Genomic DNA, 21,337 nt, shown 5'->3' on the forward strand with positions numbered 1-21,337 from the left:
GCAGATTACGAATGCCTTTTGAAATTATATTAATAACTAACACAGTATCATATTATATACCTTTCATTATAAAACAGTTCAGGGCCAAGAAGGGATGTAACAGTGCAGCCCGATCTCACAGCATTTGAACATTTGAATGTTATGAACTGCTAAAGTCAGAATGAATTTAGATGTGTTGCTATTAACTTTCTTAAGGCATGTACCTGTTGTGCAAAATTCATCAGTACACATTCCACATAAAAAATACATCTTTCATCAATATGTATTTATTATTGAGTGCCAAAAGAACAAAAGGTACCGACACAGATTTTACAACACTGATGCTGGCAGATTAATGATAATACAAAAACATGACGCTTTCGGTTTTTGTGTCTTCCAAAAAATTATATTAGTTATAATTTAAACTAATTTTTAAAATGTAATACATTTTGTTCATTTATTTTGTGTATTTATTTTTTTAATAGGAACAATGCTTCCAGACATAGCTACAATACAAGTACTGCAAATGATGCGCAGCATATAGAGTTTATAGCTAGTGCTCATTCTCAACTCCTGTCCCTGGTTGGGCTTTTCTAAATAATTTCAAAAACATATACATAATATATAGTACACAATGTACACAATGTAACTTGATATTTGTCCTATTTAATAAAGGACTCTTCTGTAGCCTAGAAATCTAGACGTACCCTAGCGTCAGCAAATTTAATCTGCCCGCGAGTGTCGTCTAGCAACTCTCAGTACCCTTCTGAGCTGTATTCGCCAAACTCTTGCTGGGCCAATCACATCGTGTATAGAGTCGGTGGGCGGGGCCATAATGGCGATGGCCGAGTTGCGTTTGCGTGCTTCTAGTAAACACAGAAACTGTCTTTCAAATCAGCTTTGACCGTGACTCTGGAAGACTTGGAGTTAAGCTTTTCTCTGAGAAAAGAACAAAGAACGGCACTGAAGTCATTCTTAAAAAGGGAAGATGTGTTCTGAGTTTTGCTGACTGGATATGACGAATGTTTAATCTATCAACAAGCTCTGCTTCACCTTCGTTGCTCTGGTTGGTTGTAGCGCTATCCAATTGCATGCACGCCGTGCAGAGGGAGTTTGAAAGACAACCGTTTATCCCGCCCCTCGGATTGAGCTGTCAATGGTGAGTTTCCAGACCAAACATCTTGATGTGGGTCTGGCTTGTCAGGCTAACTCTTCTGTAAAGTCTTTGGTCATTTTTGAGCGAGATGCTAACGCTCTAATCAGTTTCAATAATCTATGTTAAGCTCTGCTAAAAGTGCTTTAGCCTGACCCGGAGATCGACTGGATGGATTAAAAAAGGGTACAACTCAACTGTTTAACTCTAGGGGAGATGGAAAATTAGTCTATTTTCCAAAAAAGTAGTGTTCCTTTAATGCTGATGGTAAGGAATTACAGTTAAAACATCTCATAACGTACCTTAAACTGAGTAGCATCGTGAGAAACGTCTCACTTAGCTCTACAAGTAGTTTAGAACTTTAGATTTTTTGTTTGAACTTTAGATTTGTGATTCAGTTTCTTATAACAGCTTACACATTGTGCTATTCATCTGTACAGAGTGTCTGTAATGTATATGCCACAGAAGCAAATAATTTAAATATCAACAAATACATTACCCGAGGCTTATCTGTAAAGTCTGAATACAAATGTCTGATGAGCAACACCTTTAGTCCTCCCCAGAGTTGTCCCATAAGTCCTCAAAATGCATCTTTTTCAAGTAGCGCTACTAGCACGGTAAACCAATTAGGTCATAATCGGCAACTGAATTCTTGTTTGCTTCAATTTTGTGACATAAACAATGCTAGATATTCATTTTACTTGTATGAAAATGTCTTTTCATGAATGGATAGAAATATCAGGACTCTTTACACTTCATTTCCTCATCCATTATGTTTTAGTGAGGGGGTAAAAACGAATAGCCTTTCAGTTTCACTTCAAATATCCTAAAACCATAAAGCAAAACAGACACATATTTTCGGTTTCACTTCAATTACCATAAAACCATGCAAATAATGCAAAACCAGACATATTTTCTACTAAACAACCTTCAGATTTGGGAAAAACTAATCTGAAGGGGACAAAGGAATTGCGTTTGAACAGTGTCGTGGATGCTATACTAAGTTGCCCGGCAGTTGCCATGGTAACCTCATGTATTTGCCTCAGAGTAAAGCACTTGATGATGTGAAGTGTGTCCATCCAGCTTTGGGCCTGTGGCTACAGATGTGTTTATCCACACTTCCTCTCGCACTGTGGGAGGAGTTTCTCAAGGGCATCCTTTAAACACTGTCCGCTTTGTTCCGTTTCCACCTCGTGCTCAGTTTAAGTGAATATCATACATTTATCATCAATTCATTGTAACTTTATTTCTCACTTCATTAGATTCTAGGGCACTGCACGGAGGGAAGGAGGGGTGTGTAGATGCGTGCCTCCTTTGAGAGTTAAAAATGCAATTTCACAGTCAACTTACACTGAGATACTTTACACAACAATAGAGGGAGAAAAAGAAGGGAGGCCTACTTGAACACTGGAGTCTGTTATCAGACACTAGAGTCACGGAGGAATAAAGTGCTTGTTGGAGAGTGCTAAATCTCTTTAAGCACTGCCAGTTAAAAAGCCATGGAACAGATCTGTCCAAATGTGATAGGATCTGCATGGCCCAACGAGACTGTCCCGTGTTAAAAACGTTTGAAAGTCCTCCATTGCCCAATAGTGATCAGACGTCCAAGATAGCACATCATGTTTACAACAAAAAACAAAAGTGGGAAAAAAGGTTGTTTTGGAAGCCAAATTTTAATATACAAATAAATACTTTTCGCAGGCACATTGAGACACATTTGAACACACAGACAGCCATCAGATCACACTAATGAAGGAATCAAAACATCATTTATTACAGCAGCTTCCACTCAGTCGCGCTGGCACGCTCTCCTACATACACACGCTGAGAAGGCAAAGACATGACAGGGGCTGATAGATTCTTCCTGCTTCATTACCCACAGTCTTTCAAAGTGTAGCATAAGTCCACATCAAAATCAGCAACCGGCTAATCAAACAGACGCATAACTCAAGCACGGCTGAAAATGGCTAAGGAAAATCGAGTCATTTTGGACAATTATCATTTTCTTCCTTGAAGTTAGTGGGTATTTGGCACTTACAAATCGTGTCATCGATTCATGCTGCAATATCAGTAAACCAAATTAAAGGGATAGTTCACTCAAATTATAAAAATGGTGAAATCATTTAAACACCCTCATGTCATTCCAAACTACGCCATTACAGTATATTATATCAAGTTATATACAGTTGAATTATATATGTAATTACAACATGTCAAGCTCCGTAAAGAAAGATAAAGCACTATAAAAGTGGTCTATATAAATTGTGCTCTAAAAGTATTTTAAAGGCACACAATGTAGCTTAAAAATGAAAATTTGATGTTTATAAGATCTTTAACTCCTGCTGTTGCTCGTATAATGCAAAGTGATTTGTACTCGAGACTCGGACTCGAGACCATATTTTAATGGTCTCGGTCTCGTCATGGACTCGTGTGTATTTGAATTGACTCGTATTCGAACATATTAGGACTTATTTCCGAGTCCACCCGATTCCCATTCAAAATATTCATGATTATTACTCAGTGTTAATATTTCTTTAAATTGATGTTTGATGCTTCCAATGATGTGTGGGTTTCTTAAGCGCAACTGCACATGACCAACGCAAAGGTAGCAGGACTCAGGTCAGGAAGGATATCATGTGGAGCGAGCCTCTAGCTCTTAACTGTGTGTGGAAATGTCTGCTACATCATCTGATATGCAGTTTGCATATAAGAGCCACAAAGAGTGTAGTAAGAAAAAAATTCTGCGATGTGTAAATTCTGCGGTACATCAATTACCGAAGCAAAGGGAACAACGTCCAATTTTCATCGACATGTGGAGGGAAAGCACAAAGATTAAGAACTAATAATTTCTGTAGCCTATATGCATAAAATCTCCGCATTTTGACAGCTAATGCTTTGTAGTTCATTCTTTGTAGAAGTCTGCAAGGGACTTTTTACGCCCGCGCTCATGCTCACGCTTCTATTTTACTGTGTCCACCTGGCATCCTGTAGAGATCGCGTTTTCCAGAAAGTCACATTGCCGCTTCATTATTTGTCTCAATTGTTATTTTTAATATATTTACTGTTTACAAAGTAGGACAAAAGTGTCACAGAGAAATGCAAACCTTGTTTAATTAATAATAAAACAATGTCTAGGGTCGCCCGCCCTCTCTTTCTCCGGCACACTTCTCAAACACACAGACATATGATGGGTCGAATGAGGATGTAAATATATTTGTGTCTCGACTCGGACTGGACCCTTTTTGAACTCGGTCTATATATATATCTACGATCACGCCAGGATTTTGACCATCTTCGGCGGAAGTCATGGCATTGGGAATACTAGAAGAGATTTGTCTGATATGAGGTAAAAAAATAACAAATATTGTTCGCTTTCTCACATAAACCGATCGTTTGGTGTCTTAAGACATCAATGTGTCGTCACAAGCCACAGGGTTTAATATGGATTTGTATGAATATGTGTTTTTTACTCTCATAGTGACTGTCATAGAAAAACACCCCATTGGCCTGCATTATACAAGCAACGGTTGGAGTTAAAAATTCTCATTTGTATTCTACTGAAGAAACAAACACACCTACATCTTGGATGCCCTGTGGGTAAGCAGATAAACATCACATTTTCATTTTTGGTTGAACTATTCCTTTAATGTAATGAATTGAATGTGCTTTCATATACATGTGTGTATGGCAATTTACATTTTCTTCACAAAAAGCTATTGTATGTATGCCTTCATGGAATATAGTGCACAAATCACATGGATTACTTTAATACTTGAAATAATGCTTTATCATCCTTTTTTAACACTATGTGGTCGTTGTCAACTACTGTTAGATGGAAAGGCTGCAAGAAGAATCTCTAAAGAAAAAAGAAACTCATACAAGTTTTCAGGGTGAGTAAATGTCCCTTTAAAATTGGATTCATTGGATTATTGTCTTTCAGACAGGCAGAGTACAACTGTCCATCTCTGAGCTAAAAAAGGAAATGTGACATTCTGGTGTCAGTCGCAGAGCCCAATGGATCTCTGTATAACGTTTGCTTAACCCTAATTGCGTTTGTCCACCCAGTGCAGATCAGAATTATTAAAAATGGTAACCCTGAATTTAAGTGCAACTTGTCCCCATGCAGAGGCACAGATTTGATTCAGAGTTTGCTGCTCTTCTGGAATTGCGACACCAGTCCCAGCACCTGCTCCGAAGCCTTGATGACTTTATTCTGCATGTAGGCAGCGCTGTTAGTGCTGGTCTCTTGCAAGAAGTAACGATAATTAACCATTATACCACAGGAGTTGGCGATGCCTCGCGGGCTCGTGTCCGCTTGCCAGTTCAGCCTCCACATGGTGGCACCATTCTGAAGGTGGAAATTGGCCACAGGGTTTAGGGCGTAACCTCGTCGTTTCTCTCCGTACAGGTACCAGGCACAGAGCCGCATTAGCGCAGGTTCCAGAGCGTGGACCAGGCGATCAGAGCGGATCCACTCGCTGGTGCCGATGAGCCTGCGCAGGGCCTCCAGAGCTGGAGCACCGGGAGCAGCTCCTGTCACGTCCTCCACCTCCCTCCACTCCTGCTCAGAGAGAAGCTCCGTGGCACGTCCCTCCTTCTTGTGCTGTCCGAGAGCTCCTTGTAGCCATAAGGAGAAGCCAGGGATGGGAGACAGACTAGAGAACTGGGCTATGTGGGGGAACTCACTCTGTACAGAAAGATAAACACAGATAGTTCATTCTCAAATATCTATACTAACTAGGGATGTGACGGTGAGGAAAATTTCCCACCGGTTAATTGAAGTGTGACAACACCGGTTATACTGGTATCACCAACTGGGGCTTTTAAATCACTAATTCCATCTAAACCGAAAGCCTGTTCAGGCATTCATAACGCAGCGCAGTGGTTTCACTGAATTCCTATGAAAGTTCAGGATAGTTCACCCAAAAATGAAAATTCTGTCATTAATTACTTATCCTATAATGTCGTTCGACACCCGTAAGACCTCCGTTCATCTTCGGAACACAAATGAAGATATTTTTGTTGAAATCCGATGGCTCAGAAAGGCTTTCATTGACACCAATCAACAAGTAATTAATGACAGAATTTTCATTTTTGGCTGAACTAACCCTTTAAGCTTCCCTAGCAATGAACTGAAAACAGTTCTGCTGTAAATGCACACTCTGTGCAGCTGTGAATGATTGAGTTCGGCCGTGCACATTTTTGTTACGGTTTTGAATTAGCGCCAATTCGGTGGGTTCATTAGCCTACTACTTTTAATGAAAATACAAATGACAAACTCATTTAAATAGGTGCTTTTACATTTCACTTTGAAACCAAATCTTCCGAGATCATCTCAGTCAGCTCCTCGCGCTTGTGATAAATAAAACCGGACTCCTGCTGCTGGTCTGTGCTGCTGATCATGCTTTCTTAAAGGGTTAGTTCAACCAAAAATTCTCGTCGCTTGGTAAAATTATTGTACAGCAACTGCAGTGAGATGGACTTTGTAGCGACGTCTTTAGTGCCTTTTATGGGCCTTGTGAGTGGGTCAGTGTACTAAATGCCATTGGAGGCCTTTCTGAAGCCTTTCATAGGCCACCAGCTTTCAACAAAAATATCTTCATATGTGTTCCGAAGAGAAATGAAGGTCTTACAGGTGTCCAACGACATGAGGGTGAGTAATTAATTAAATCATTTTTATTTTTGGGTGAACTACGTTAACCCTTTAGGCAGACACGTTCAGTTTTTATTTGTATTGTCTGTTTTCTAACTGAACTAAATAATTGTATTACTAAAAAAAAATAAAAAATCTAAATGAATCACTGCATTACTATTAATTTAAAATGACACTTTTCTATTTTAAAGTAAAAAAGTTTAAAGCAATTGTCAGCAGCCATTACTTAGTGTTAGAATCCTTCAGAAATCATTCTAACATGCTGATCTGGTGTTGTTTTATGCTGATTTCCTATTATCATCAATAGCCATGTTTCCATTACCCTTCAAATTGTGCAAATTGAAATTGCACCCAATGGAAACACGTGATTTTCACGGAATCTGACATATATCGCAAAGAAGGTTTTAAGCCTCACATGAATTGGGTTTTCGGGCAATTCGAAAAAGGAATATTTCGCACACCAGCAATGTTTTTTTCTCTCCCTCGCATTTACAGGTCATCTGAAAAATCACATGATCATTCTTTAAAAATGTGCAGTATGTTTGGTCAGAAGACGAGACGGAGGTCTTTTTTAAACTCATAAAAGGATTACGGAAAACTAGATTCAATCTAAACAACAAAGAAATGCCACAATTCATCGAGACCTTGAAGCGGATATGAGGGAGAAATGCCCAGAAACACCTTATACGTGGCTGCTCCCAAGTATAAGATGCTTTCCTTGCCATTAATGCTTGGATAACACTCGTGCGTCTTTCTTATGCAAACCTACCGACATCCGTTGCCATGACTTCTGGAATTACTTATCACAAGAGGAATAAGTTATGTTTTTCATAACATCAGTAAATGAAAGGCCATCATTTTGCATTTTTATCAACATTTAGAAGTTTTGTGCAAATATGTAATGGAAACCCGGTTAATGTTAAAAACAGCAGTTTTTGTAAAGAAAGTTTGAAAGAACAGCATTTATTTGAAGTCTTTTATAACTTTATGCCTTTCCTGTCTTTTTTGATCAATATAATGCATCATTGCTGAATAAAACTATTCATCTCTTTTAAAAAATACACTTTGAACTGCAGTATATCCTCTCTTCTACTTCTTTTTCTCCTTATTTCCTATCCCACACACTCCATTTGAACTAATTTAAAAACCATGTTGAACAAGTCCACAGTGTCTTTTTCTCTTCCCCCACAAGGACATATACACTCATTTTCTCTCCCTCTTATGCCCACATTCAAGCAGAAGAAAGCACTGAACAAACCAAACGTGTCAGACTGGCCCCAGAGGAGCAGAGATTTTAAGTCCTCCACATCTCAAGTCCAACACACTTCTCTCTCGCTTTCATTCTTTGCCATGCATCACTCCTTCAGACAGGCAGGAGCGAAGAAAGATTAAGCATGTCCAAGGGTCACTTTTCATTCATCAACTCAATTTACTGTAAAACATCGGTCAGCAGGTTTAAAGCTACAGAGAGCGAGAAAGAGAGAGAATGAAGAGTAAGGACAAGAAGAGAGTGAATGTAAGACAGAAAGCGAGTGCAAAAGAGCCTCATGAGGATTCTGCTGAAAGACAAGCAAACCCTCCTCCTCTTCTCCTAAATCACACCATGACCTTTCTCCACCTCTTTTTTTACTGTCTATCATCCATCCATCACACCAATCGTCCCCTCGTGGCATGGTGAGTCACCTTTACACTTTCTTCAGCGGAAGGATGATCTCCGACTCGCACACTCTTAAAAATAAAGGTTCTTTATTGGCATCTAGCTGAAAGCTTCTTTACTTGTTTAAACAGTGTTAAACTTGGCAATGTTCTTTAGAAAATGGAAACAAATCTCACACTAACTGGAGTAACAATGGTATTTTGTTAGAAAATAGGGTTGAAAGGCTCATGATGATATTTATGGACTGAGATGGAGAGAATTCAATTCAAAGAAAAACGAGCGATCCACACACACATACACACATGCATGCGCGCACACACGCACGCGCACACACACACTTCAAAAACAATCTAATTCAAATACAAATCCAGAGTATCAACATGCACAATTTGCATGAAATAATATCTATCAGCTGTCATTTCCACTCAAGCGACGCCTTCAATCTCTCATATGGGTAAATCAGCACTCCGACGACCGCAGCCGTTCCCAGAGAGCTCTTTACTAGGTTTTACCTCTATTACATAAACAGTCACCCGGCACATTTTTTTCACCAACACTCCCGCTGAAGAAAAACTCATCCAAATCTATAAACCTGAGTGCCTCTCGTTTCTTTTCCATTTAATTCCGCCTTCATCTAGTAAAGAGGTAGCTCTGTGACATGCCATGTGTCCCTCCTCCTTCATGTTATTGAGGGTGACAGCTGAAATTTTATGAGTTTTCGTGCTTTTTTTCTCCCTTTCAGATAGAATCATACTAATGTACAATGCCTGACACTAGGTGATGCTGTGGTACAAATATATTATAGTATTTAGGTTTGTCAATCTTTGTTCTTAATTGATTACAAAAGACCAATTCATTAATTACATTAAATATTTGTTGACAAAATCCCCTAGACAAAGATCATTTGAATATATCGAATTACTGATTAACATAGGCCACTTTTACACATTAAACCTGGTAAAATGACCAGACTGACTTTTCCAGGAAATAAACACAAAATTCAATTTGGAGCAGCATACTACTGTTACTATTTCTGCCATAGAAAGATGTGGTAAAAATTGTAATTTACCATTATGAAGGGCTATTGATTGTTCAAAGCAGCTTTAAACTTGAACTTGTACTTGTTAAGTCGATATATCGTTTTATTTCTTATTTAATATTACTTTATGTATTGCATATTGCTTTTTCTGTATCTTGCACCATAAGCACCACAATACTAACTTTATTAAACTGCAAAAAAAAAAAAAAAAAAAAAAATCAAGAGGTAAACTGAAATTTTTATGTAATTTTCCATCAATAACTATTGTTTATTTGAAGAAAACTCTGCAACGTCTAAAATCAATTATTAATAACTATAATCAACTTGTGTTGTTAAAATTAGTGCATTAGCGCATGCGCATGTTTCAGTTTAACGCGTTCAAATTATTTAATGCAACTACCTGAAATAACGTCTTAAATGAATTGAGATGCGTGCGATAGCGAGTCAGATCCTCGTCATGTTCGGCAGCGGCAGATCTTAAAGTGACAGCAGCCTAATAAACCAGTTTTTGTAATGTCTGTCATTAATGTTAATCAAAGAACAAAGCTAAAAGAGAAAATTTAAACTTAAATAAGGATTAATCTATATTTAATGTATAATTTAGTGTGACAACTTTATTACATTTCTGTATAAGTCTAACAGGTAGGAAAGCCACATGTGATTATAACATTTATTACAATGGGCTTATGTGAAGTTAGTTGTTATTTTTTAAAGCCTAATAAATGTTGAAATTGATAGCTTTCAATTATACTATAATGTTGAATGTCTATCATTAATGTTTAAAAATAAATTATTAGAATATAAAAATATTTAAAAAACTCCAATGTTTTTAATCACAATTAATTACAGAAAAATTTGCGATTAATAATTTTTTTTGAATCAATTGACAGAACTAATTTCAACACTTTCAGTTTTTTTTTACAGCATTATATATATATGCTGTCATATATATATGATGTGTATACAACATGTATATATGTATATGTTGTATATATATATATATATATATATATATATATATTTTTTTTTTTTTACAGTCTTCAATACAATAATTCTTTAAATAGCTGTGATGAACTTATTTTCCCATTCATTTGCCCACCTGCAGTTCACGGACAACCCTCTTGATGAGGTAATTCCCAAGCTCCACCCCCTGCAGCCCAGCCTGAGTAGAGGAGATGGAGTAAAAGATGGCTGCATTGATCTTGTTCACATCCTCGTCTGCATCTACAGCGGCAAACTCTCTCACGATTCCCTGGGAAAATAAGAGGCACATAGTAACACACTCACAAGGGATTTCCTGCAGGCATTGGCAGATTTCTGTACATTCTGTTCCCTGTCTTACTCCACTACTGTCTCTGCATACATTTGTCTGATCCTCACTCCTAGCAGGTATGTCAGTGAGAAGTAATGATATTGCACAAGGACACTTTTTCCCATTCATGGAAATTCTGACCATCAAGCTTTCAATTATTCTTTGTGATGAATAGCAAATGTGGTTTCCGTTTGCATTCACCTGGATATTATTGGCTATGTCCTCAGTTAAGGCAACATGCAGGACTACCAGTGGTTCTCCGGGCATTGAGGCGTGGGTGAAGGCGTAACATCGACGGTACGGCCCCACTCTGCGTTTGATATCCGTCCAGTTCCGCACAGGGTGGACTGCCTCGTACCTGTAGTATCAGACGAAGAACAAAAAATGGCTCAACTGAGACAGCAAATTAAAAGGAACTTGTTAATCCATACGAGATATATCTTACTGGCTAATTTTCTGAAGGATCTCGCAAGGGGACTGCCAAGTGATTCTTTCAAGTTGGAGTAACCCAACAGAGAACCATTCCGACAGAAGACTCTTCAGAGTGCTGTTCAGATCCTAAAACACAAAGATACACAAAAACAGAAGAACAGAGATGAAGAATGTGAGAGGGCAACATGCACTTCTGACAGACAATATTTTTGGCGCAGTCGTGGCCTAATGGTTTGAGAGACAGACTTGTAACCCAAAGGTTGCGGGTTCGATTCTCAGTACCTTGACCCTCAATCGCTCCCCGAGCGCCACAGCAAAAAATAGCTGCACACTGCTCCTAGTGTGTGTGTCCACGGTTTGCAGTGTGTGAATGTCCACTACTAACTACTCCTAATGTGTCTGCAGTAACTTGGATGAGTTAAATGCAGAGTATGGGTTGCCATACTTGGCCTTCATGTCATTTTCAGTTTCATCATCAGAATAATATTTTGAATTAGCTTTTATTTTTTAAATTTTTATGTTTCAATTTTAGTTTTAATGTTTAGTTATTTTTATGTGCCGTTTTCTTTTTCTCGAATTTTTTTTATTATTTTTTTATTATTTTTTAGGACAAATTTTAGTGCTTCAACAAAATCTTTTTCATCTAATATTTACATTTCATTCAGCTTTATTTCAATGAAAAAAAATATAATAACTAGTTGTAATAAGTTCAATAATAAATAAATACATTTTTCATTTTTTTATTTAACCATATTAACCCTAGACTAAAACAACTAAATCAATTAGACTTTAATCAAAACATTTTGTTAATGTTTTTCCAAATACCAACTGTTTCCATAGGCACAAAGTTATGTTAAAATGTATAAATGTTTAAAATATATATATTTTTTATTTCATTACAAATCCAACACAAACCCTAAAGCCTAGTTTTTCAAATACAAATGCACTCAGACCATTCATGAAAAATAAACTTCAAAAACGGAGCAATCGGTGCTCCATCATCCTCGCACCATCGGTGTTCTGGCCCTTAAAATGTGTCATCCAGAAATTATCACATTATTGCAAAGAGGATATTTACATATATAGTTCAGGCCAAAAGTTTAGATGCATTACTATTTGTATTGTTTTTGAAAGAAGTTTCTTCTGCTCATCAAGCCGGTATTTATTTGATCAAAAATACAGATTTTTTTTTTTATATTGCGATATATTACAATTTAAAATATTTGGTTTTCAATTTATTATACTTCAAATTATCATTTATTTCTGTGATGCAAAGTTGAATTTTCAGGATCATTACTCCAGTCTTCAGTGTGACATCCAGTCTATCACATGATCCTTCAGAAATCATTCTAATATTCTGATTTATTATGAGTGTTGGAAACAGTTCTGCTGCCTAATATATTTGATTAATAAAAGGTACAAAAGAACGGCATTTATTCTAAATAAAAACATATTTTCAAATAATATAAATCTCCTTTACTATATTTTTTTTTAATAAATTTAACACATCCTTGCTGAATAAAATTATTGATTTATTTCAAAAAAAGAAAGGAAAAAAAATGACTGACCCTAAATTACTGACTAGTAGTGTATATTGTTGTTACAAAAGATTTCTATTTCTAAAACATTTGCTTCATTTTTTTTTTTTTTTTTTTTTTACTTTTTATTCATCAGAGTATTATAAAAAAAGTATCACAGGTTATAAAAAATATTAAGCAGTAGAACTGTTTCCAGCTTTGAAAATGAATCATCATATTAGAATGATTTCTGAAGGATCATGTGACACTGAAGACTGAAAATTCAGCTTTGCATCACAGAAATAAATGATCATTTAAAGTATAATAAATTGAAAACAAATTATTTTAAGTTATAATAATATATCACAATATTACATTTTTCCTGTATTTTTGATCAAATAAATGAATAATAAACTTCTTTTAAAAACATTACAAATAGTAATGCATCCAAACTTTTGGTCTGTACTGTAGTCTTATAAATAGAGATACAAAACCAGCCTGTTTAATCGTAAAGGTCAAAGATAGTGTTGGAAATGGTCATGCAAAACTAAATCATGTGCAAAAAACCTTGACTATTATTATAAATGGACTTCAAGGGGGGAAAAAAATTATATACTGCAAAAGAACATGGCTGGTTTAATATAATTCATGTGTGATACCCAACGATTTTCAAGAATCGTTCTCAGGACAGCTGTGCTCATAAAGCTGCATAATTATAAAGTGTGTGGCTTCCGTAATTAATATTTCACAGGCACGTTCACAGATACGTGTGAAGCAACCGCACCAACTCGCAGTTGCTGCCATTGCTTCTGTACTGTATACAACACTTTCAGAGGAGTCTCGTTTCCCTCCGCAGCTCTTAGCGTCTGTTTATTTGCTCTGGTGTTGTTCTCATTAGAGCACCGGGATCTGTGTTAGCGTCCATACGAGGACGGTGAAAGATTTCTGTGGTAAACACAGTTCCATTTCATCAAAGAGCTGTTGCTAGCCGCATGAGATATGGTTCTGCACTCTCCCTCGAGGGTCAGATTTCTTTCATAATGGTGATGAGCAACACAACACGCATACAAATATCTAGATCTAGTCGCTGGTGCGCTCGCACAAAGCAGCTTTAAAAATTCTAGGCTAGCCTGTCCCACAGATGCATGCGCTTAAAAGAATTGTGGGCCTGTCAATCAAACGTCGACACCGGCCGTCTGCGTGTGCTTCGTCCTCATCTATAGGTAGTACACGTAAAATTTGACCTTACTGTAGCACTTTCAGCAGTGCCTGCAAGCAAAAGATCTCGAATTATCATTTCTCGGCACGCTTTTCTCTATGAAGCACGCTCGCCTAGATCAGCATACATAAATGTGCCACTAAGTGATGCATTTGCATGTAGAAAATAACCAGGGGGTGTGAAGGAAAGGTGTCGGATGTTCCCAATGTAGTGTTGCCTAAAAACAGGATGGCTGTTCGAGGAAAGCCGGCCATCTGGGACTGAACTGGAGTTGTAGTCTACAGCATTTTGCTTTTCTGTCTATTTCAGCTTTACTCAGAGTGCAATCCACAGCCTATGGCTGCCCCAGCAGTCACCGTTCCACTTAACATTAAACTCATCAAATCCTCTCTGGGCAGGAAAATTACTTCTAAGCATTTATTCGATGTTCTACCTTAAAATTCAGGGCAGCTGAAAGTAGTCGCCCAAAAGAGTTTTGTATTTGCTTACACGGCTGAATTTACTCTGGGGCCAAGCGTGCATTAGTGAATCCAACTTTGATATGTACCATCGCACTGCAGGCCACAGCTTTCAAAAGTGACGCACTGTTTGGGCCGTTTTATATATTTTCTTGTGTGCATAAGAGAGGGGAAGATATCTAACTCGCACTAAACTATAAGCGTCAAGGCAGATACAGAGATCACAAATTATTAATCCCCCCAAAGTGCTAGAAAAACCTTTGCCACGGCTCAAACTTAAAAGGGCAGAGAACATTCGCTGCGTGGAAACTGCATTGCGCAAAAGAAGCAAGAATGTCAAGGACGTGTCAATGACTGCGCCTGAAATTGGGCTTTTGACATTCTCAGATTTTACTGACATGAATGAAAAGTAGAGAAGACAGGTGCAAATGGAAGAAATCATGGCATTAAAGCAATTCCTACCTGTTCACACATCAAATGAAAGCCTTGAGCTTTTGAGAAAAATACTTAGTTACACGTTACTAAAAGCCTTTCTGTGATGCATTATAAAAGTTTTTTTAATGTATTAGTTACTGCCTATGTATTGTAGCGACTCAGGCGAATCAAACACACAATCGCCAGTTACATTTAACAAATATGTTTTGAAAGTTGTGCTCACTAGCATACCTTCCCCCCCAACACAACAGAGGGAGATTCTTCAGTCACCCTGGAAACCATCTGATAAGATCTTTTTATGGCCGGAAAGAATGTGGCCACAGAGCTTTTGACACAGAGACACAGAGCTTTTGCCTCAAATTATAGACAAACCATCTATAAATGAACATGCACCCCAGGACATTATATGTAAACACATAATTGTTTTGTAAAATGTTTCTTCTGTATGGTATTTTGCATCTTTTTGTCTGTGTCTTAACAAAGTACTAGTTCAGATAACCTCATATATGTCATGTCTCCTATCAAATTAATGCTCACTTCACGACTTACACTTCCAGGTATATCACTTATTCAGAAAATGCAGTGTGTGTTTGTTGCATTAATTATAGTATGAAGACTCAGAGACCCACTGAGTCGAACCTTCAAACAAAGAGCAATAAAGTCTGCTGAGGAATTTCCCGCCGGGAAATCCCAACACTCTCATTGGTTAAGTCTAACCCTGGAGGGTGGGACTACGGCCAGACCATAAAAGGAGGACCTCGGATGCCCTCCTTCTCTCTTACACTCCTCTCTCTCTCTTCTCTCTCTGGCTGAACCAACACGTCATCGGGGCTGGCACTCAAGCCATGCCACCAATGCAGGCCCTCCAAGCAGGCCTCATCTCTTCCAAAAATCTTCTCTTCTACAATCCGATCTTCAAGAACACGAAGCATCGCTAAAGCAAACAGCCGCTTCCCTCCCAACCTCGGAAAGGACCGCCGAACACGCAGAGACACGCAGAGACACATACGCACACAAGCGAGAAGCCAAAACGAAACCAAAAAGAATGCAAGTATTCTATTTCTTACTGCTGTAAAGAGGGTGTGTTATTTTCCCGTTGGGATAAATTAACTCTGTGAAGGTCGTATTTGGTTGAACTGAAGGAAAGCTGTTTCTTACCCTCCCCCACTCTCTTTGTCTCTCTCTCTCCCTCTCTCTTTGTCTCTCTCTCTCTCTTTTATCTCTCTCTAACTTCAGTCTATTCATTATTCTCTTTTATGTATTCTTTCGTTAATATCTATACTTCTACTCTCTTGATGCATATTTAGTATGTACTTTCTGTGTGAATTGTAGTGTTATTTTTAGTCTGTGTTTATTAAACCTTCAAAAGACATTTAATGAGTTGAATCTGTTATTCTGCCACATACACAAAGTCAATGAAACTTGCGATCTAAACGTTACCTAACTGCTTATGCTACTATGTTAGTAAAGTAAACTGTATGACCATTTGAAATATTGAACTTATCCTGATCAGTAAAGTTAATGTTTCTTATGCGCTCGCAAAGCAGTAATCCCTTTATTGAGAATTGATTTGAAAAGTCTATAACTAATTTGCAGGACAAACTTAGTAGGATAATTTCAAGCAATTCCGTAAAGGGTTACTTGTATTTAATTAAAAAATTTTCCCTATCGGAAAATTTTAATACGTAATGAACAACTGGCAAATCATATTCATAAATTCATGAATATTGAATATTAAATCCCTTTTGAGTTAAGTATTCCCCGAGACATTAAACTCATGAGTCGTTGTTGTTACATTTATATGGTGGAGAAATATCGGGCAAGTTTCAAACGTTTGTGTATGTGTGAATGATATTCATATTCTATTCATTGTGTATTTTTGAGGTATTAATAACCTGCACGCGCGTTTTGTTTCGTTTTTGTTTTGTTGTTGTTTGGAGAATTGTGAGGGTACGCGCAAAGCGAACCCAAGCATAAACAGATGCTGAGAAATGTTGAAGTAGCCGGATTATATTAATGAAAATATGAACGGTACGCGCAAAGCCAACCCAAGCATAAACAGATGCTGAGAAATGTTGAAGTAGCCGGATTATATTAATAAAAATATGAACGGTACGAAAATCCGCGTGATCTCCGAAAAACTCTGCAGGCCGTAGGCGCAATAGGTTTTATCCGCGTGATTTCCAAACAAATGTATTGTAGGAAACCCATACATTTGACTCGAGCAATATATTATGTGTTCCATCAAAATAATGAGATTTTGATGTGGTCTGTAGACACGTACGTTGCGTTATCCCGCTTGATCTGAACTACGGAAAGTTTCTATCATTGCGGAAGATTGGGACAGGGCGAGACTCTCCTGTACAATATAAGGGGCCTCAGAATAATTATTATATCGTTAAGATAAACGATAACTCCTGGTTTAAGTCTGGCTTAGCTAACCAAAGACCTGAGACCTAAAACATTTGAATCAAAAATGCTGAAAACCGTCAGCCATATTGATAAATGTCTATTGGAGTCCATGTAAAATGCGTGAATAGGCAGAAGATAAATTCCTGTTTGTCACCCGTTTCGTTGCTCGTGCACATAAAGTGCAGTCATTTTTAAATGAGTGCAAAAGCCAGTAGAGTGTAGGGAACGCCGCTTGCAAACCGACAGAGGGCGACTCAAGAATTGCAACACCGCTTGCAAACCGCCAGAGGGCGACTCAAGAATTGCAACGCCGCTTGCAAACCGCCAGAGGGCGACTCAAGAATTGCAACGCCGCTTGCAACCCGCCAGAGGGCGACTCTAGAACCAGACAAAGCCATCTGGTGAGCATTTCCGCCTAACTAACTCTAGTCTAGGGCGGGCGCAATAGCGCCATCGTGTGGATAAATTCGGATAGTTTCACTCTCCGTCATTTGATTCTGCCTTAACAAAATAAGTTTGAGCCTATAAATTGTTTATTGCTTACTGTTGTACACAGTTTCATTTATACAATTTTTCTAGCAACAACCAAGTCTCCTTTCTCGCTGATTAAACACCCTTATTCGAATTTGAAGTTTAAAAAGAAACATAACTTCCTCTAACTCAAAGTGAAATTAGGTTTAAGTCACACAGTCCAATTGGAAGGAAGGACGCCACCGTTAAGTCAGCGCAACACTAAATCACTACTCCCTTTCTGATTAATTCTTTTATTTGGATAACTCCCACTTAGAGATTAATCGTTATAGGATAAGATTTTTGATTGGTTTTCTTTTATTTGATTTTCCTTACAGGCTTATTTAAATTTCATTTAAACTTGCTTTGAATTTAATTTGAATTAAGTTGAGCTTCTAATTCTTTTATTTTATTTTATTTATAATTTTATTTTAATTTTTAATTTTAATTTTTAATTTTAATTAATTTTTTTTTTTAATTAAATTTTTATTTTTATTTTTATTTTTATTTTTCTCTGCAAAAGTTTTTCTGTTCCCCTCCCATTGGGAATAAAGCTCAGTCTGGTAATTACAAACGGTATCAAAAGTGCTTTTGTTTATCATTACTTGACAGAAACTTTTGCCTTTTTCTAAATTGCTCTTGATATTTAATCTTCCACTTAAGCGACCTCAATCCACCCCGGATGAGCTAAATGGGATAACCCATAGTACAAGCCGAATTTTAGTATATCTTGAGCATTTAGCCAATTAATTTCCCTAACACTCCCGGCGCGCACGCTGACATTCCTTTCATTACAGACCAATTCATCTTGTGTTTGTTTCCACTGTGCTCTTTCCTATCCTCACTGTTGGACTATCACGATTGTGTTTCTTTCAGTTCACCAAGAGACCCCAAGGAGAATTAGATAGTCCCGGGACGACCGAGCAGCAGTTCACCAAGTGACAACCAGGGCTACCGCCCACCTAATTGTCTGAATTGTCTAATTATCTAACTGTCTACATCAGTTAGCCAAAATTCCCAGCTATCCGTACGATAGCTCGTTAGCTTAGAACAAGTTTGCATTGGCTCTCTCTCTGTGTGTGTGTGTGTGTGTGCTGTGTTTCTCTCGTTCGCAGTAATGTCCCGTGCCCCCAGCCCTGCCGTCCCGTGGGACCGCCTAACGACATGGCTGGAAGCGCTAACGGCCACCAGTCAAGGAAGTCTGGTGCAGCTGAGCCAGGGACAACTGGACACCGAGCTAGACCAGCTGATGACACACGACCCCACGCAGAGCTACTCCAACAAGGAAGTGGCCAAGATCCTCGGAAGCCTCGCCCACGTCCTCATCGCACAGGCACGTCTAAGCGAAGGGAGCTACGCCAACCTGGAACATGAGGCAGCAACGCTAAAGCTTCAAGCCAAGGAGGCCCGGAGAGACCAAGCCCTCACCCAGCTTCGTCTAGATCAGCTTCTAGACACAGAGAAAGACGACGAAACAGACAAAGAACAAAGAAAAGAAATAGAAAGACTTCAAAAGACCCTGAAGGAGCTCCGTCGTGACACCGACCGACGAATACAGTCAGAGAAAGACGCCAGGAAACACCTCGACGAAAAGCTTCGGCGTGGCGAATTCCTCCTGGAGAGAGCCACTGATGAACTTAAAGACAGAGACATTAAAGCTAAAGTCTATGCAAAACATTTGCAGTCGGCACAAGCCGAGATCGACGAGCTCATCCAGCAAAGACACGAGCTCAAAAATGAACTTGACATGGTGCAAAGAGAACTGAGACAATCATATATAGTGCAACGTTACCGGAAGGGGGAAACACACAACACACAGTTTCCCCTGACCAGTTACTCCGCACATTTTAGCCACGAAGCAAGAGCTACGAAGGGGAATGACAGCCCCCTGTTTAAAAGAGCACCCGCCAGTCTCCACGAATCCCCATCAGCAAAGGAAAGGACGCCCTTCCAGGAAGTCAAGGTCAACAGCCACGAAGCTTCAAAGAACCTTGACAAGCTGGCCAGAAATATTCCTACCTTCAGCCCAGACCCGGCAGGAGGACACGACGTCCACGCATACTTAAAAGACATAGACTTTTATTTGCAAACTGTCGCTCACGCGAACAACTGGGACAGACTGTACCTGCTCAGGGCCACGTCTAATCGTGATGTACGGTGCTTTCTGGATCGACAACCAGAGGCCATTAAAGCGGACTACTGGCATCTACGACAAGCTCTAATTCGTGAGTACTCCGACCCCGAGTCAGACCAGGGGTTCATCACTGCCATGGACCTCAAGCAAGCTCGACGTGAGACCTCACAGAACTTTTATAACAGACTGCGACGTGCCTACTTCGGGGCACGTAACGACCCAGGCATGGAGGAGGACATCAACTTCAAAACTCTTTTCCTCCGAAACCTGCACCCTACCATCAGTTACCACCTGGGGGTGCTGGCGTGCCCGCGCAGCATGGGCACGCAACAGTTAAGAGACTTGGCTCACAAAGCTTACGTCAAACAGAAAACCATTTCTGAAAAGACTGTAAAACAGCCCACCATCTGCCCTGTCTCTGTGCACCACCCAGAGCTAACCCTAGAGGGTGCCAAACAGAACCACAGTTACCGACCCGTCAACAGAGAGTCCAAACCACTCCAAGCCAGCAGAGGGCAGCGTGGTCATAATGGCGACCGTCCACGGTACCAGAGCGATCGCTCTGAAGGATCCTGGGACCCGCCTCGCCCAGAAAGCCAGCGAAGAGGCCACTCTCGTCGGGACAATGGTAGGCCCAGACCTGAACCCACGTCTGGCAAAGAAAGTGTAGCTGCTTCTGAAGTTACAGAGCTCATAAAGATCCTGAAAGAGTTCCTCCGACAGAAACCTCATAAGGAAGACAAGAAGGACGGACCAGGTACAGCACGACTAGACATGATACCTGAAATCAACCTTCCCGCCCTTCCTGCAACTGAATCATCCACCCTGAACACTGTTCCCCAACCACGGACTAGTGTACTAACTGTTGCACCCCCACACGTCAGCAGCACACCCACACGACAGCTGACAGCAACAGCCTCTAATCAAGACAGTATCATGGGGCAGGCCAGCGTACCAGAAAGCGCTGTTTTGATTATTTGCACGCATAATGAGACACTTGACACATATCCAGACGGCTTATTAAGCAACACACAGGTCCCCACACCAAGACTCCTGGGAAACCTAATCGAGAAGGGGATGGCTCGAAAACTCTATCTGACTATCACTATGGAAAGGGAATTTAAGCTCGAAGCCCTAGTTGACACTGGCTCCGACCTCACGCTTATATCCGCCCAACTGTTTGAAAGACTCAGATTTGAAGCACAGAGGAAAAATCGCACCCTTAACCTTCACACTTGTAAGCTAAATGTGCAGTCCTATAGCCAAAACGACATCCAGCTCAAGCACGTAGCTTCCATCCACCTGACAATTGGACCTATGAGGCTGATACACCCAGTCTATATCTCCCCTATGAACACTTATCCGTTTCTCATCGGAAAAGACCTGCTGGACCGCTTCGAACCCGTACTGGACTTCAAACAGCTGAA

General features: G+C 39.3%; 1 protein-coding gene across 1 annotated transcript in view; it reads right to left on the bottom strand.

The window, feature by feature from the left end:
• Nucleotides 1-2,882: 2,882 nt before the first annotated feature.
• mlycd (malonyl-CoA decarboxylase) overlaps nucleotides 2,883-21,337 on the bottom strand; it is a 33,406-nt gene continuing 14,951 nt past the window's right edge. Inside the window, exons 2-5 of the mRNA XM_067420254.1 lie at nucleotides 11,239-11,351; nucleotides 10,995-11,151; nucleotides 10,581-10,733; nucleotides 2,883-5,819 (exon numbers count right to left, since the gene is read on the bottom strand). Coding sequence (XP_067276355.1) covers nucleotides 5,274-5,819; nucleotides 10,581-10,733; nucleotides 10,995-11,151; nucleotides 11,239-11,351 — 969 coding nt within the window. The 3' untranslated portion in view covers nucleotides 2,883-5,273. The remainder of the gene's footprint in view (nucleotides 5,820-10,580; nucleotides 10,734-10,994; nucleotides 11,152-11,238; nucleotides 11,352-21,337) is intronic.

The sequence above is a fragment of the Pseudorasbora parva genome, chromosome 16 (genome assembly GCF_024679245.1).
Source record: "Pseudorasbora parva isolate DD20220531a chromosome 16, ASM2467924v1, whole genome shotgun sequence".
NCBI lineage: Eukaryota > Metazoa > Chordata > Actinopteri > Cypriniformes > Gobionidae > Pseudorasbora > Pseudorasbora parva.